The 19106-nt window shown below is 37.5% G+C and overlaps 1 protein-coding gene across 1 annotated transcript; it reads right to left on the reverse strand.

Moving 5' to 3' along the window:
• Window positions 1-12211: 12211 nt before the first annotated feature.
• Window positions 12212-18310, reverse strand: LOC134791579 (ceramide synthase 2-like). The gene is made up of 5 exons (XM_063762629.1): window positions 18125-18310; window positions 17719-17833; window positions 17087-17308; window positions 15156-15377; window positions 12212-12280 (listed from the first exon to the last, which is right to left on the reverse strand). Exons 1-5 carry the CDS (start codon window positions 18301-18303, stop codon window positions 12212-12214), a joined length of 807 nt encoding a protein of 268 aa, XP_063618699.1. The 5' UTR covers window positions 18304-18310.
• Between the last annotated feature and the right edge of the window lie 796 nt (window positions 18311-19106).

The following is a 19106-nucleotide window of genomic DNA, read 5'->3' on the forward strand; positions in this document are numbered from 1 at the left end:
AACGCTTGTACTTATTGTAATTTGGAAATAATGAGAGAAAAAATAGCCTATTACCATTTTTGAGGACGGAAATATACTGAATTTAATAATAACCGTAGGTTACTTACTTTAAATGTAGGATACAGAATTATTTTTTGTGTGATTCATGCTTAATGTCATAAAGCAAATATTTCTCTATGAGTATAAATTTAAAAAATGTTATTAATATTTTTTACAAACTTTCTGTGATTTTTTATATTTTTACATTTTTTTTAAATACCTAAATGTAATATATTTATTTGGATTATGTGTCGACGTAATCACTAGATTTATTATCTGTCCCATACACCGAAAATTTCAGCTATTTCTAATTATTTCCATTCCGCCATACTAGCCGAGCGTACCTTTCTTGGCCTAAATTACATCGACGTGTCGGAGCAGTAGTGCAGCTGCGGTCAGAAATGGAATGTTACCTTAAAGGTCCCGTTTGGATTCAGACTACACCAGCAATAAGTACTGCTGACAGTAATGCGCACGACATTGTTGCAGCAAATGTCAAAAATTTGAGCATCAACATCAATTTGATGTTTCTTCTAATCTTTAAGTAGGAATATCTAACTGTTTATTGTCCCAACAAGTGTCCCCCTTTCCCCCATAGTTCATCTTACCCCACCTGACCTTATGTAAGAAGGCCTTAAAGGCTTTTCACTAGTCAGTGTTTGATATCACTGATATCATAAAAGTGCCTTGGTTTTATACTGTAATGCTGTGTTACTTATTTGATCAATAAATAAGTATCATTTATAATGACATGAAAAATACATAGCAATATTTATAAATAAAATATCCAGGCAGGTATTGGATTTGCCTCCTAAAATTAATCCGATTAAATAAGTTCTAAAATAAAATTACATAAACTCGTAAATAATTCTAAGTTTTAAGCCGTCATTATTAAGGGCCGGTGGACACGAACTGCAACCCGTTGACGTTTAGAATAACACTTGAACTGCGACGTGCTATCAAAATCGTTGCAGTCTTATCTTGGTCCAACCGTTGGAGCTTTTAATTTTTTTATGGAGCTTGTTTTTCACTTCTAGAAAGTATTGAATAAAAATAATCAAAAAATCTATAAAAAGTCACAAACGAAAGCTATGGTGATATACATTAAATATTTTTCATAATGTCATTATCCAAGGAGGAAAATAAGGACTACGTTTGTATGGAGAAGTGGTCGTCGACTAGAGTCGGACCAAGAAAAGTCTGCAGCGGATTGGATAGCCCACGCAGTGCAAGTGTCATTTATGCGTCATAATTTCATAGAAGTTTGACGTTAAAAATAACAGGTGCACTGCGTGGGCTATCAAATCCGCTGCAGACTTTTCATGGACTGACTCTATCCTAAGGGCCGGTACAGACGGACTGCAACCCGCCTGCAACTTGTATGGGAACTGCACGCCGAATGCACAGTTTCCATACAAATTACAGCAGTCGGTTTGCAGTCCGTCTGTAATGTCTGTATCAGCCCTAAGCCGTCTATCGCTCAGACACAAAGGGCATTTGCGTGGAAACTATTTGAAACAAAAGCGTAGAACACAAAGGAGTTTTCATAATGGCGCATTATTTCACTGTCTCGAGAGTTCTGTTGCGTACTTGTTGAATTACCGCTATTGTGTGGGGTCATTATTTCATTAGTTTTTAATTGGAAATTTAAAATCAATATAGGTAACCTATAAGTCGGACGTCATTTGACTTTATAAATATTTTATAGTTTTCAATATTAATTCCTTGTGTCGGTTTCAAGTGTTTTTTTCCGTGGGTGGAGCGACATGGTGGAGGCGGATCTGCACGAACTTCGAGTCAAGAATTGGCGAGAGGTCGCACAGGACCGAGAAAAGTGGCGCTGTCTTGTGTCGGAGGCCAAGTCTCATTTTGGGTCGCTGAGCCAACGGAGTAGTAGTAGCTAGTATATTAATTCCTTATATCATAAAACGAAAAATTACACACTGAAAAAAGTTCAACCCAATGTCCGTGTTGCGGTTCTAAGACACCCTGATAAAAAATAAGAAAAAATCAGCGATTTCAAAGGTAAAAATATAATTCCGACTGAACATAACCGTTGATGAGTTCGCATCACACGCGCGATTGATCGCAGCTAGTAGTTGAGTTGGACTGCACGCTTGGCTCGCATTAAGGCTTCATTCCCGTAAGGCCTATCTTGACAAAGTAATATACACGGTGCTATTGTTATCACTGACCGAACTCTGAGGGGTGAATATGTAGGTCATTGAACAACTTTTACTATGGGGTGAAGTCAACCCCGAAATCGCGAAAAAAAAAACAGCTGTTCTATATGAAACATTGACTGTGTTCTGATTCAACGAAATGTATGAGACGGCAGAATTTTTTTTCGCGATTTCGGAGTTCGCCCCATAGTCCGCAGAATTTGTCCGTCAGTGATAACAAATAGCATCCTGTGTAAGTGAATCGTGGTAAAAACAACTCAAAGAAAAACAAGCAACATTTTTCCGGACAGTTACAAAAACAAAAGGTATAATGTATGTACGTCGTCGCCATCATATACATATATAGTAGGGCTCCCGACACCCGTGCTACACGCCAACCCGTGCGTCCGTGTTCTTAGCCCCGGCGGTGGTAAGCGTCCGAACTACACGAACCCGTCAAAGTTTGTGTCCGTGTAGTGCGTTCGGCTCCGGATTTGCGTTCGGCTCCGGATCTAGTTGTTGTTGTTCTGTTTTTTTTTGTATTGCTTGTTATTGGTAATGTGTTATTGTTTGTTATAAACTTTTCATTCTTCCCTCTTATAAAGAACGCGTCCGATCGTCACTATACGTCGAGAACGGGCCGGACCCTTGTATCCGTGGATCCGCACACACGGGTAACACGGGTACACGGATCTTAATTACACGGACCCGTTCCGAACGGGCCACAAATCCGGTTTCGTGTAACACGAGAATGGGGCCCCGGAGACGGGTACACGAAACCCGGACGCTACCGCGAGCCCTAATATATAGGTATAATTATATAGAAGCAGCCAAAGTGCTCAGAAATATCTGAAAATGGACTTGAACGGCTTGCCAATAGAGGTTTTTTTGGAATAGTCACTTGGCTACTCAGATATATCTGATGGCGACGCTCACGCACGCTCCCGCCGCGCCGTGTGTGCATTGAGCTTCATACTTTCAAGTTTCGTTATTCATTATCATGTACCATTTTCCGGCGCTAGCTCTCCGACTATAAGGCGCGTGACATTCTCAAGTTCGCGCAAGTATGAGTAATTTACTATGTAGGTACGAAACTCCTGAATAAAATATAATGTATACCTTACATTAGTGGGCTGAAAGAAAAGGAAATTACGACCGCGGGGATAAAGGTTAGAACACAACATCTTGCAGCCCGATTCAGATTTTCCAATTTGTTACGGTTTTGATCTTATTTTGATACAAACTTGAAGTCAAAGTCAAAGTCAAAATAATATACTTTATTCATGTAGGCCTAGGAACAAGCACTTACGAATAGTTATTAGGTACATGTTATCTTAATGTAATTATCAGAGCAATTTCTTGATGTTAATATTATTCCATAATAAGATTGGATAATTCTACAGATCAAATTTAACACTAAAATATCGTCAAACATAAAAAAACCGGCCAAGTGCGAGTCGGACTCGCAAACGAAGGGTTCCGTACCATTATCTATAAAAACGGTCACCCATCCAAGTACTGACCCCGCCCGACGTTGCTTAACTTTCGGTCCAAATCACGGTTGTTGTATGGGAGCCCCACTTAAATCTTTATTTTATTCTGTTTTTAGTATTTGTTGTTATAGCGGCAACAGAAATACATCATCTGTGAAAATTTCAGCTGTCTAGCTATCACAGATCACGCGATACAGCCTGGTGACAGACGGACGAACGGACGGACGGACGGACGGACGGACGGTCGCACGGACAGCGGAGTCTTAGTAATAGGGTCCCGTTTTACCCTTTGGGTACGGAACCCTAAAAATGTATAAAAAATACTAGTCTAGAATTTCTAGAATAAAATCTAAATGTGATGATCACTCTTGAAGATCACTCACGCTGGTTGGGCAATGGGCATGCGAAATAAGTAAAATTCGTACGTGAGATGCGCGCCAATCACCAAGGCGATCGTCGAGGTCATATTACAAAACCATAACAAATTGATCTGAATCGGGTCTTTGGGTCTATACTCTAGCAAACCTACTTTGTCAGTAGAAAAAGGCGCAAAATTCAAATAATATGGGAAGACAATCCTCAGCGGCTTCATTTTTTAAATTTGCTAGTATATTTCTAGTGACGGAAATGACTTTTCGAATTATAAAGTTACGAGAGCTTTCCTCGAATTGAGGAAGGAACGGAACGAGAGTAAATATTATAAAACTCAAACACATTAACATATTTCAATATGGGTCACTCACTTAAGTAGTATTAGATTAGATTTTCGCTAGAACATGTCAAGCGATAACGTTTAACTCACTGTTTCAAATATACTTCATAGAAAAATATATTATGTGTGAAACACTGATTTAAACTTTCACGATTATTAAACATTATCAAACTACACAACGGAAAAATAGATTGCAGTTGTGGTAGTTCCTATATCGGAGAAACTAAGCGCACCATAGCAGAAAGAGTTAAGGAACATATCGCAGCTGTCAAAAATCGTCAGGTGAACAAGTCTGCCGTGGCTGAGCATTTGCTGGAGTCAGGACCAAACCACTGGATTGAGCTGCATAACCCTAAAATCCTTTCCACGGATCGCCATTTCTACAGTAGAAAAGTGCGGGAAGCCATTGAAATCAAAAAACATTGCAATTTTAATCGGGACGAGGGTTTTAAGATCTCATCCACATGGAATCCAGTCATTAGCAAATGTAAGCGGAAACGAATATCGACAGTCGATAAATCGAATATCGTTAGTGTTGTGTGTCGACAGAGTAACATCCCTAGTGCGCAAAACGTTCAAACTGATAAACAAGACCAAGTGCGGGTAGTTCGAAAAACTCGCGCGGCTAGAAGATGTTGATGTCAACTTGAGCCAGTCTTCTCCGAGACCACGAGACAACGCCGTCCTCGAAACGTCGGAGGTAAATCTTAAAACTAAAATACGCGATTAAGTCCTGTTGTGTAGTTTGATAAAATTATGTGTGAGTTTATTCTTCAGCAATTTGAAATGAATCTCAAATTAATGAATATAATCCTAATATACGAGTTGTTATTTGATATCACAGTCGATAAATCGTTTACACAGTAGCCACCGTAGCTATAGCGAGTTTGACTACTATAGTTCTTTCTCTTCTAACCTTACCACAACCAATCAAAACGTTCATAATTAGAAAGTCAAGTTCACAGTGACCAGTTGAAGGCATACTCCTAATTTGAAGCGGTTTGATTGGTTACGAGCATCGCTAGAACGGCGGACAGGACAATGAATGATGATTGATGATTTTACTGCTTTCTTAACGCGAACGAATAGCGAGTTCGACTACTAAACTTATGGTAAGGGTACAAGCCAGCCGTGATGATGGATCTATTCCCAAATTAGCCGCTCGTACAGGCCAGTTCACACGGAAAAGTAGAAAGAAAGGCAACAACAAAAGGTTGAATAAATATGTAATTCCGCCATTATCCAATGGAGCTGGGCGCGGAAGGTTTTACGACGTTAGATATTCTAGTGGCCCGGATTAACCAATGTCCGTGATTACCCCACTCTGTCCTAGTCTGAATTTCAAGGGCACTTTAGGGCTTCATATAGAGTCTGTGCGGAAAGAGAAGCCGTGGAATGTATGGGGCCCAATACATTCCACGGCTCTTCTCTTTCCGCACAGACTAATCGATTATGAGCAAGAAATACCTACTTCTACAAGCCTGCTAAAATATTCCGACTTGATTGATCCAGCACTAAAACGGTTGACAATAAATCGTTGTCCCTCAAACCAATACTTGACCGTTATTTAATAGTTCCGGAAAATCTGGGACCGATATTTACATGTATATTTTATGGAACACAAAGCTTTGGGATAATAACGAGACCTTTTGTGGAGTTTGACACATTTTTCCTTTCAGCATTCAGCTTCAAAGAGACTGTTTTTGGAAATTACAACTAAATAAAGAAAGTAAATAGGGGTTATTCTGGGAAATTAAAATGAATACTTAAGTTATATATCAAAGTTACTCTAACATAATTGAAATATTTATGGGGGTTTTCAGAAAAAAGTCTAGGTAACAATTTCTTTTTTTCTGAACGCTATAGCATCTCTTGAATCCAAGAGTTTAGTTGATTTAGACTCGGAATCAGGAAAACCATTGAAAAAAAAGGAAGGTATTTTTATACAAATTTTGGGTGTCAGGCAATTGGCGTCTGTCAGACACTTTTTTTTGCGTCGTCGGGCGTTAAAAATCGGAGTTTTAGAACATTTGTATAATATATAGGTATATTACTAATTTCAAGATCCTATCTCCATATATTTAAGTTTTGTTGTCTATTGATATCAAAATATCACAACTATATTATATAGTTTGAACTCTTTAAATGTCCAGAATCAACTTTGATAAATGAATGTATGTAATAATATGATTTTAATATCAAATCTTTTAGTGAACTTCCACGTCGAAATTCTTATTTGTTTTGTGACGTCAACTTGAAACGGACTTGTGATAAGAAATCTTTTAGTAGGCACTACAGTGCGGCATAAAAAAATAGAAATTAAATAAAATGGTATGTTATGGCATGTTTAAGCATTTTACGTGAAAAATATGACAGTTACGTAGAAAGTGGCGCCTTCAATTAATCTCTACTGTTTTATGTCGTACTATATTTATGTTCACCAAAGTGGATATAATAATTAATAGTCTCCATATATCACCCATAATCAAAGTTGAAATATCTTTCCGTGTGACGTTACGGGTTTAAACTTAGTTCCACGTCTCACTAAGAAGTCATAAACACTCAGAATGGCCGCTTTATCACCGCTGCAGATGCGACCTTGCCAGGTTCAGAGACGGCTTAATAGTAAGGATTGTTAGCTGTCGTCCTAATACAAACCGACTTTTTTATACCACGTCGGTGGCCAACAAGCCTACGCCCCCCCCCCCCCCCCCCCAAACAAACAAACAAGCTTATGGTAAGCAGTCATCGCAGCCTATTTACGCCTTCAACAGGTGTAACATGCGTGATAGCGACCCTACACACGTCCGCACAGCGCAGGCACTTTCGCGACACTAGTTTTTCACGTCGCATTTACACTACGAAATTAGTTGCATGCTAATTTCACCAAAAAATCGTGCAGGACACGAAATTGATATGCTTTCATGAAATTAACTCATGCTTTACGAAAATATTAAATTACACGTGAAACTGTTGGTAAAACTAATGTTACGAAATCAATTTCACGCCACCAATTTCGTAATGTAAATCCCGCTTCACTGTTACTAGTTTCCACTCTCAATTATCTTATTGTCTCTGTCACCAAGAAACCAGCGGTAACCTTTTACCCTCATGTTTCGCGGCAGAAATCGTAATGTCGCTCCGGAATTTGGCTACAAGATATACCGTTGTATAATGCATGGCTTTTTAAATTTATGGCCAGTGTGGACCTGAACCTTCGTATGCGAAGTTGCGGCCGTATTCTGAAAATGCTACGCAGTTTATTTTCTTTAATCTTCAACTACTTTCTTTACTTAGAAAAACATGCTAGGTCAAACGAGGTAGGTCATGTGGGGTAAGAGAAACATACAGATGTTCCATCCCTCCAATCCCACAATAAGGAAATGGATATTTCGATGTAATACTATCTACTTCTTTTGTTACTTATGCTTTTTTTTTTGACATTTAGATTTTATTCTAGAAATTCTAGACTAGTATTTTTTTATACAGTCTTTTTAATGTTTGACGATCCTTTTGTGAAATTCTTAGTGCTAAATTTGATATGTATAATAATCCAATTTTATTATGGAATAATATTAACATCAATAAATTGCTCTGATAATTAGATTAAGAATAATTACGATTCATAAGAGGTTGTTGCTAGACCTACATGAATAAAGTATATTTTGATTTTGATTTTGATTTATGATAACAATCCCTTGCCATCGTATATTCTCTGAAACGTTTGTATTTGTCATGCTACTTCAGTCAGTACTTTTTGTACTGAGACTGACTAAAGTAGAATAACACGTTCAGTGGGTTTCCATGAAAATACCAAGGCAAAGGATATAATAGAATGTACATCTATTCTGACTTTATTTTGCTCGGGGCAAGAGAAACAGTAAGTACCTATGAGGATTCCCTCCCTACAAGTCTAAGTGTTCCTTATGCCCCAGTGTTTCTCTTACCCCACCTAACCTCATATTTTTTAAAGTCCAGAATACGCTCCAATATTAATATTGCATGACGTTTCGCGTCTCGCATCGAGCGGTTACGGCCAACTTGGCACGTTTTCGATTCTATTTAAAGTCGATGAATTAGTAATGAATGCCTTTAGCGGTGCTCGCTATCTTTTCCCTTCAATAATGTAAGGTTGGATTCAAAAATGTTTACCCGCGTAATAGTGTTCGGGGTTTGTTTTAGCCATGTTCAGCATTTTAAAACTACGAAGGTTGGGACTAAAATAGAGAGACTTTTGTTACATTAAAACGATTTCAAAGCAGATTGAATGTATCTTAAATTAGATGATAAATAATGATAATTTAGAAGCCACCATTTTGAAAGGACTAGCAAGTACTTAGGCATAAAATCGACGAGTATTTCTATGGAAAAATGTATATAAACCGCTATAAACGTACCTAAGCGTAGATTGGCTGCTAAAAAGCTTAAAATTCAGTCCAATACCCATTAAGTCGCGATATTTTTCTTTCACCGAGTATAAAAATGAAATTCCGTTTAAAATACCGATACCTACCTATACTTATTTCGGCTTCAAACGTATAACCTCAAATTGAATCACTATTCTGAATTTAATCAAAACAAAATATAATTATAATCATTAGTATTAAGTACTGACCTATTTTTCTTTTGATTAAAGAACTTTTCAGAGGCTTACGAATCTGCAAATTCATGACACTGATTGGATGCGACAGAATTAAAGCTTAATTGATGATTTTCAGAAACCGTAAATAGAACCGATATTTTACAAAATTGTTTTATTTGCATAGTTTAATTAAAAATACCTCGTTTGCGTACAGATTCCATACATTAACCCAAGCTCTTTGTAAACTCAATTATCTACGAGAGTTTTTGCATACCCTGGGATTATTTGCCTTTATTTCGGTCTTAAAACAATCGCATTTGCGATTTTATATAACTTTGGCGCACCCGTTTTATAAGCACCAATATTTAGGTAGATCAGGTACCAGGTACATAAGCATAGTTACGAATGACCACATAATTAGATCAATTTGAAAAGTTGCAATATGTTTTTATGGATAGTTTTATAATTTGACTATGACCCGACGAACTTTCGATGTCAGAAACTTAATAAGAGCATTTTGTCACTATATTAACATATACAAAAACGGCCGATTTTTACTTAATGCAAGGCGGACTATAGCAATTAAACTGGCTATAAGCTATAACAATATTTAACAAAAAATATTCCATGCACATTTTGCCGCAACTATAAAAAATGTTTCCCAATTTTCGCAGAAACTAAATCCACACAAACATAAAATTGAATTGGAAAACCATAATCAAACGAGTGATTAATCCGGGTATGTACGGATATGAGTCGTATTCATCGAGTGGGCACAAAAGGTGTACCGTGAATAGCGAGCATTACTAACGCTAGTATGAAATGCAGTTTGGGCTCACAGAGGAAGTTGTATGCAGAAGTTAATTATTAAATTTTGACGAATAATACTAGTTAGCCGCGACCACGACCAGTGAAACCTGTGTCGAAACGTCGGTAAATAAAGGTATTTGAATAAATTTCGCGTTAGACCCGTCTATAAATGTGAGTTAATATGTGTTCAAAACGCGAAAGTTTTAAATATTATAAATATTTAATACTAATTTACAAAGTAGTATGAAACCATGGTCGTCATCAGCAAGTTCCACTTCGCTAGATGTAGCTTTCTGAGAGATTTGACTATACCTGGACCAATAATTTTGAAAAGTTTCCTCAATTTCTCCAGAATCGTGACATCATTTCCATCTTCACCACTTAGATGGTTGGCAGTCCTGAACTGTGCGTTTCTCCAGAAACTTCCGGTCTCGCACAGGTTTTACTCTGGAAGAACTGTCGCCTGCGGTATTTCTGGACCGAAACCTTCAACCTCCAAGAGCGTACTCCCATCTTAAAGGCTGGCAACACACTTAAAATCCCTCTAGTGTTGCAAGTGTAAGTAATTCACATGTGAGGCAAAGTAATCAAATGCAAATTTTGAGTTGTTTTCTTATGTTTGCTGGTAGAATTGACTATTAAATGATGATTTTGGATGATAAATATTTAATAACGTTCATTTGTATTTGATTTGGTTTGATATTTTACATTTAATGTTTGCTTCGGGTTGGTGTGGTGAATTTTTTTTTTGTTTTTTTTTCTTGTTATACTGTTTGCAATATTGTTTTGCAGGCATTTTTGACATAGAGCAGCAAGTTTCATGCTAACCTAAATGCTTCCTCTTCTGTTCCCGCATGTGGATATTTGTCGCGGGTTATTGCCTTGTTTTCGCACTAGTGCCATAAATAGCCGCGTTAAACAGCCTAAACAATAACATTCGCTATTTATGTCCATACAAATTATGCAAGCGCGCAGTGGGCGTGGGCTGAGTGCGGGCCGACTATTACATACCTACGAGGGCTACGAGTAGATAGGTAGATAGGTATAAAGTTGGTATAAAGTTTAAAAAAGTGTAGGATAAATAGGACATTACGATATAAATGCGAAAAGTAGTTAATTGGCAACTAGTGGCGATAAATTCGACACGAGTTGCGAATTAAATATTCGCACGTGTATCGTACATTTAAATGTAAGACTTAAATCTTCTCGAGGCAGAGTTGTAGGGTTGGAGCCGGTGTAGCTTTATTTGATGTTCATAAGCGCATTTCAATATGCCTACTTGAATAATAAACTACCTTTCTCTTTATCTTTACAGTTCATATGGCCCTTTAAATTTTTCTGCGTAAAAGTTATCTTCTAAGGATAATATGAAAAAAAATATTCGGCGTAGGTACCTCGAGTTGGCATTTGAAATTTACGTTAGTGACTGCGTGAACTCAATTGTATACTCGCTCTATATATCAGTGCGAGCGAGACGACTGCGATCGCTTTCGACTTCGAGTTGATAAACTCATGGTACGGTATTATAGCTAACGGGAAAAAAGTTGGAGAGATAAAGGTTTCATTTCATTACAGTTTTTTAAATATGTTTTATACTTTAACACCGCGCATTGTCGTTGCTATACTCGTACAGTATTTATTTATTCAACTCACTTAATTGTAGTTTTGCATTTGTAATTTAACAGAGACAAAAAAGAATAAACATATGTAGTGAATAGGTACCTTTATTTTTTGTATGAAAATGACTTATCCCGAAATGAAATCATACCTATCTATTCTTAACCCTTTACCAGGCTGACATTTCAAAGCGGGCAATCGAATCTTACTCATCGAAAATAAAACACATGTTTGAAATGCCGTAGGTATGTGGGAAATGTACATATATCCTCTAGCCTGGTAAAGGGTTAATATACAGATGTAGTACATAATTATTTTCCTCCGTATTTTCACGGAAACGTACGAACGTGTCTTGCTATTTCAATCAGACTCGGTACAAAAACTACTGACGTTCGGCTCGATTCGGAAAATGAATTAGATTTCTACTAGACTCCAACAAGTTACGATACGGATAATTTAAAGATATTTGTAAGATAGATATGTCAAATTTGACGTTTCCGCGATTCTGGAGGTCCTCTTGAACGATTTCGACAAGTTATGACTTAGATATCCAAGTCACATCTAGTCGATATCTAATGTAGATCTAGTTGATCTCTATATCGTTTCAAGATCTTGTGATTATCTCGAAATCCGAATAGGCCTGGTTGACTGATGTATGACAAATACGGACGTTTCCGCGAAAATACGAAGTAAAACAATTATACACTACATCTATAGTTTATACCTTTATTTTATGTATGAAGAGTGGCTTATCCCGAAATGAAATCTAGACCTATTCTTAACATAACTAGGTAGTTCAGTTGGTTGTGCCTTGGTCGGATTTCTCGCTGATTTCTGAACTTGAACTGCGGATGTCTTTCTTTGTCTGCGATAAATACCATTCAGAATGTAAATAAGAAGATTTCTAATTTTATAATAAGTGTAACATTACGTTATGTCTAATGTATAATCAAAAAAGACATTCAAAAATATTCAATTGGCCAAAATATTTTAAATCTGATCCCTTAGTATTTTCTTTAACTAAAAGAGGTACAACAGGGATAAATGCTTAGATGAGAAAGAAATATAAAAACCATAACTGACCTCTCCATGCACGGCTGCCTTGTACGCGACTTGTAGGATTAACCATGTCCAATACAAGTTCAAAGCCATAAGTACGGAGAGCAGGAATAGGAAAACGTATACCATGGGGAACCTGCGTACGTATAACGCTGCGCGGTTTGGTATGCTGAAAGTATATATTAATGTTATCATTTTGCTAGTTACTTTTATTCATGTATTAGATTATATTAGTAATATCGTCACATCTCATTCAAACTAACTTTAATCACGAAAATCACAAGATTATGGATCATAAGAAATATCGTAAGCTTATCACAGTAAAACCTGTTAAATAAGTAAGTACCGATTCTTTTTATAATATTATACATTATTGTATGACGTCAGCTTCAGCGGGGTATAACTGCATTTGAACTCGCAGTTGAAATGTTTCTGTTTAGTGTATTGTAACTTTAAGTAAGATTCGGAAACCATAATTATAACTTCACCAAGATGTGTTTTACCAGATTTTTTGTATCATTAATTGCTAAATAGGCTAAAGAAATCAAAATTGCTTACCTCCATAAAATGTACGGATAGAACGTAAGCCTAGACGCGACCCAGAGCAAGCTGAAGACGACAAACATGCAGATACTCGTTCTTTCGTAGTTCGCATACCTCGCCGTTTTTGTCGCCTGCAAGAAGAAGAGAGTAGGCCAAAGGCGCTATCGCTCGAAAAGATGGCACCATAACTTTGGCCTATCTTCGAGTAGATGGCGATACTTTTTGACATTTAACAAATTTAACATACATCAGTGAAAAAAAAAATAAGGCTCAAAGTCAAATGGTGTTCTAAAAGTGTTAATCATTTATGTCGAAAGATTGCAGTAAATGTACTGACTACATAATTTACTTTGACAATATTCCTCTAATCTAAATTCTCTTTGCCACTGCACTGACGGATGTCATAGAGAAATAATTACTTACTAGAGTACTTGTTAGAGTACTGACTCCATCATCATCATCTGCTAGCCGTTTTCAGCCACAGCGACTGCTCTCTACCGCTGAGAGTGTCACTTAGCCAATCTTTGCAGCGAATGTGCCAATTATGTGTGTCAATTTGACTCCACATAATTATCAGTTTCCTTACTTAATAAATAATAAATCGTTTGAGAAATATGGTAATTTGTATTGTTAATATTGGGTCTCTATTGTTTGTCCGAATGTTCGTTAGTCATAATTGGTTTTTCTCAGAAACGCGTAACTTTTCAGGACTGCCATAAAACAAACCTAAACTAACCTAACCTATCTATAGAATAACCTTAGGAAAATCCTGAAAAGTTAACGGTTTCAGTTTTATGACTAACGATAATATGACAAACAATAAATTATTACTTAAAACTTTATGGAAACCCCCGGGGGTCGTTAATATATTAAAATTGCTTAAATTTTTATATTACAATAAAAAATAAGCTATAATTCTATAGGTACAAAGAAGTTTTCGCAAAGCTCGCATAATACTCCGAGCAACTATTTCGAGTAACCTTTTCAAACTATCACCAACAAGAGTAACGCTAGGAATAATCCAGCCCACCTCAAGAACAGCAGTAAGAGTGACGTTGCGTGATGTCCAGTCGCCGTCAGATATATCGGAGCGGCCAAGGTGTTCACAATATCTGAACACGCACTCTAACGCCTTCACTATAGAGGCGTGTTCAGATAGTTGTGAGCGCCTTGGCTCGTCGGATATATCTGAACGGCGACTGTACCATCATCTGTCTGTGATCATTGGATCCAACGTCGAAGTGTATTTATGAATTTGGTCCGATTTATGAATTTCGACCTCTTGATTTCGTGTATTTCGTTCAATATCTCCACTACTAGGCATTTAAATTCTACTAATAGAATTTAAAACGAGTGGTCGAAACTACTGGATTTCCAATATCATCCCTAGTAGGTATTTCAAAAACCGGGCAAGTGCGAGTCGGACTCGCGCACGAAGGGTTCCGTACCATAATGCAAAAAAAAAACGAAAAAAAAGCAAAAAAAAAACGGTCACCCATCCAAGTACTGACCACTCCCGACGTTGCTTAACTTTGGTCAAAAATCACGTTTGTTGTATGGGAGCCCCATTTAAATCTTTATTTTATTCTGTTTTTAGTATTTGTTGTTATAGCGGCAACAGAAATACATCATCTGTGAAAATTTCAACTGTCTAGCTATCACGGTTCGTGAGATACAGCCTGGTGACAGACGGACGGACGGACGGACGGACGGACGGACGGACGGACGGACGGACGGACGGACGGACGGACGGACGGACGGACAGCGAAGTCTTAGTAATAGGGTCCCGTTTTACCCTTTGGGTACGGAACCCTAAAAATTAGCATCGCCGTATTCCACCGATTTTCGAGTGACGAAATCAATGAGCGCTCGACGCTCGAAAATCAAAAATTGTTCCTCCAGTTAGAACTTTTTGATTAGGCTCTGTAATGTTTTATTTATAACTAGCAACCCGACCCGGCTTCGCACGGGGTAAATTAAACCTTCCTCAAGAATCACTCTATTGACAGGTGAAAACCGCATGAAAATCCGTTCTGTACTTTTTGAGTTTATCGCAAACAAACACACAAACAGACAGACGCGGTGGACGACTTTGTTTTATAAGGTGCAGTGATTAAGAACAAAACCTTTTCACGTACCTCAAGCATCATTTCCGAGCTATCACCAATAAGTATTACTAAGGATCCCGTCCTGTGTGCGTTACACACCCAGCTCAAGTACAACAGTAAGAGTGTCGTGGCGTGGTGCACGGTCATCTGTCGGTGATCCTTCCGTCGAACGTCGAACTGCAGTGAGAACGTCTGCGACCAGTTGAACGCGAACGCACTCATGTAGTACCACCACAGGTCGTTGGATATGCCCTGAAAGCGATTATTATTTTATTAGGTAATAACAATAATGCTGGATTGAATAATTCAAACGTTCGCTTGCTTTTAGGGTTAAAGTTATTCAGGATTCTTGGCTTCAAACCGTGTCACTGAACCGTGTGCTTATCTTGGTACAAAACCCATGTTGCAGTTTATTGAAAATTAAGGCTCGCAAAATTGTGTACCCTAAACTCGCCTTGAGTACATAACTTTGTCGTTACTGGCATTAACATTTATAAATATTTTATTAAATAATATTATTATAAATCGGGCGGAGTATCCCGGGCGTTTAATAAATAATTTTCTTACTTACGCAAATTTATTGATTGTAAATTCAATGGATATGTACCTACTCCTATTCGCAAAAAAAATAAGCGGACACCGCAGTTGTGTAGGTATTCGATACTACTTCATCCAACATTACATTACAAGTTTGTTATAAAATCAAATCGAAAATATAACATATCAGCCTTGACCCACCAGTCTTGATGTAACAAACAACTATTTTAAGAACATTCGCGTCACAAATATTAATAAACTCATTATTTTTTTCATTTTTACGGATTGGAAGGTGAACGAGGTCATTTGGACACTATTTAGGTATATTTTAAGGTCATTTGGACACTAGGTATATTTTAATTTAGGTATATAATAAAACAATTACGATTTCGACAGGGCAATGACATTTCAAGTGTGAGTCATCTAAGATCACTATTTGGCAACTATTTTAATGAACATAAACCTACGCCCATGATTTTGCCCACGTAGGTATATTTCCCTAAAAAAATCATCTTCGTTCACACTCCATTTGGTATGCGTATTCCAAAATAATCTTTCTTAGCGGAATCCTACAACATTTGTAGAATTTAAGTCTTGTTTCATATAATTAAAATCACATGCTACTAAACATACCAAAGGTTGTATGGAAAAGATCGCTTTTTAGCGATAAGACCACCTGTTGTTGCCTAGTCTTAAACTTGTATTTCTCTTTTTATATATTTTTTTTTTACTTTATGGTGCAATAAAGGATCTTTACTTACCTACGTACTTACTTACTTACTACCTACATATGTATACAGGGTGATTCAGGAGACGTGAGCAGGACTAACACTGCGCATTTCGTAAATTATAAGCAACTGTTTCGTATCAGTATTAGTGAGGTTAACGTTAATTTTTTAGTCGTGTTGAAAAAAAAAGTTATTAATTTATTTACGACATGCATGGTCACCCTACAATTAGAATACTAAACTACCGATATTCTGTGTCAAATTGAATGTCATCACTGTCATCACGGTCTGGTTACTTTTGAAAACTCGTATCTCACCAAGTTTGACAGTTTATTTTCTTCGTAATCAAAATGCTGTCATTACGGTTAAAGAGGTTTTATGTTTATTAATTAGGTCTTGTAGGGTGACTATGATTGTAGAGAATTAAATTTGCCCTCACCAAAAAGTAAAAAAATAGGAAAAAGTATGGTTGTTTCACCTAAATACGACGGTGATCGATCAATTATCAGTTACTGAGTGTGCAGGATTAGTCCTGCTCACGTCTCATGAATCATCCTGTATAAAACACTAACCCCCTTATTCAACTAAGCAACTTTTACTTTTGTTAAACATTGTCTCTTTCTAACAAACAGAAATGTCAAAATGTCGGATCTAATTTATTATTAGGATGTTACAGTATAATCAAAAAAATCTAACCTGATGTGGATACCCGACGAAACAGTAGTCAACATCCCAGAGCCACGCCTTATCCCACAAGACGTACAATCCAAAAATGAGACTATACAGAAGGAAGGTGCTCCGCCAGGCGCTCTCACAGAACTTGACGAGCGCTGACGGCTTATCCTGGAGGCGGCGGTGGCGCCACCAGCGCTGGATCTGACGCTCGGACATGTCCAGCTGTTTTGATAAAGCGGATATCTGAAATAGTACACAGAATAAATAAGGGAAAGTTTGCGAAGGGAGTGTTTTAAATCGACTCGAGTTGCAAATTTCCTTTTTTGCATGTGTATTGTACTACGTTTTACAGGACATATTATGGTCGTTTAAATTTTCGACATCCGCGCGTATAGTGCTAGTTGCCACAAGCCTCCAAGCAGCTTTCATCAGTTGCGAGAAGGTAGGTACTTAAAGTTTCAGTACGAATATTCCCCGCATCATCATGATTAGTAACAATTCGAGATCATGAGCGAACAATAACTTAAACATACAAAAAAGTGGATAAGAGTTATTTGTTAATGTAATAAATAAAGCTTAATAGCCTCAATTCATTAACTTGACCAAAATTCGGCCAAATGCAGCTCAACAGCCGTTCGCAGCTAATTTATTACCTTTTTGGAATCGGGATCGGTTGTGTAAGCGGCTTCCAGCTTGTAGTTTGGGAATGCCTTCTTATTTCTAGTGTACTTAATGCCTAATGATTTGCCGAATGGCGCAAATACATAACTGAAACAAGATAGCAACAAGTATATAACTGTAAAATAAACATTGGAACTTGGATGCATTCTTTCTTGATCGGTGTGTAAGGGTCGAGCGGAGGAAGCATGGGGAGGCCTATACCCAACAGTGGGACGCTAAATTAGTTTATAAAAATTCCAACGATATACTCCAATCCTCTAGCCGCCCAGACACTAAAACTTGCATTTATGATTTGTCGAAATAAAGATTCAAATTAGAATGGAACGTGAGGCCTTTTTTTATGCCGCTGGGTGTTTAGAAGTAAAAGAAAATACTCACTTATGTAACACGAAACGCAGCGCCATAAGCATGAAGGCCATTGGAATTGTTAGCAAAACATCCCAATGGTCAGTGTATGTAACTTTCTTGTTCGGTCCAGGGGCCACATCTGCCCACGAACTGTTCGGTGGCAACCACACATCCTCGTCCCAAAACACGTCCAAAACCGAGCGAAGCATCTTGCATTTTAAAAATAAACAAGACCTTCTTAATTTGGTTAAGATTATACGCAGGGCCAGTGATGGAGTCAATGTACGTCATAGACTGGGTAAAAAATTTGTAAACAAGGTTAATCACGGATAAACACTGACTACCTGGGTCCCTGACCAATTTAGGTCCAGCTCCGGTCACCTTGAGTAAGTATCGGCAGAAGAGTTATTACGCACATAGCTACACAGAGTAATAATCGCAAAAATAGTATTGAATGGATGAATTAGTGAATGCAAAAAATATCTCAGCGCCATCATATAAATAGAACAACGAATAAGCACAAGGGCCATGACGTACCGAAGTGTTCGTTATGTTTTTTATTTAAAGTCAAAACTGTATGGCAAGTTATCAGCAATGAAACTGGAAAACGTAAACTGAAGGATCCGCACTACAACCTACGAATTGCTGACACTTTAGTAAGTTCCGACCGTCAAGTGGCAGATCATTTTGAGCGGTTTTTCTCGAATATCCCGGTAGAAACAACAAGATCCCTTAATTCATCGCCAGACGTCGCTGAAGAAATTTTGAAGACAAATGTGGCAGAATGTACAGAAATCTTCAAATTTTCGTATGTCTCTCCGAATATAGTTCTTAAGACTTTTAGGTCTTTAAATTTAAAGAAAACAGAAGATCTTTGGGGCCTGTCTGTCAAAGTATTAGATTCCATTATTGAGTCAATTACACCATACTTAGCTGAGATTTTCAACAGATGCATTGATGCTGGAATTTTTCCAGATATTATGAAACATAGCAAAATTATCCCTCTGTTTAA

The sequence above is a fragment of the Cydia splendana genome, chromosome 6, assembly GCF_910591565.1.
Source record: "Cydia splendana chromosome 6, ilCydSple1.2, whole genome shotgun sequence".
Lineage (NCBI taxonomy): Eukaryota > Metazoa > Arthropoda > Insecta > Lepidoptera > Tortricidae > Cydia > Cydia splendana.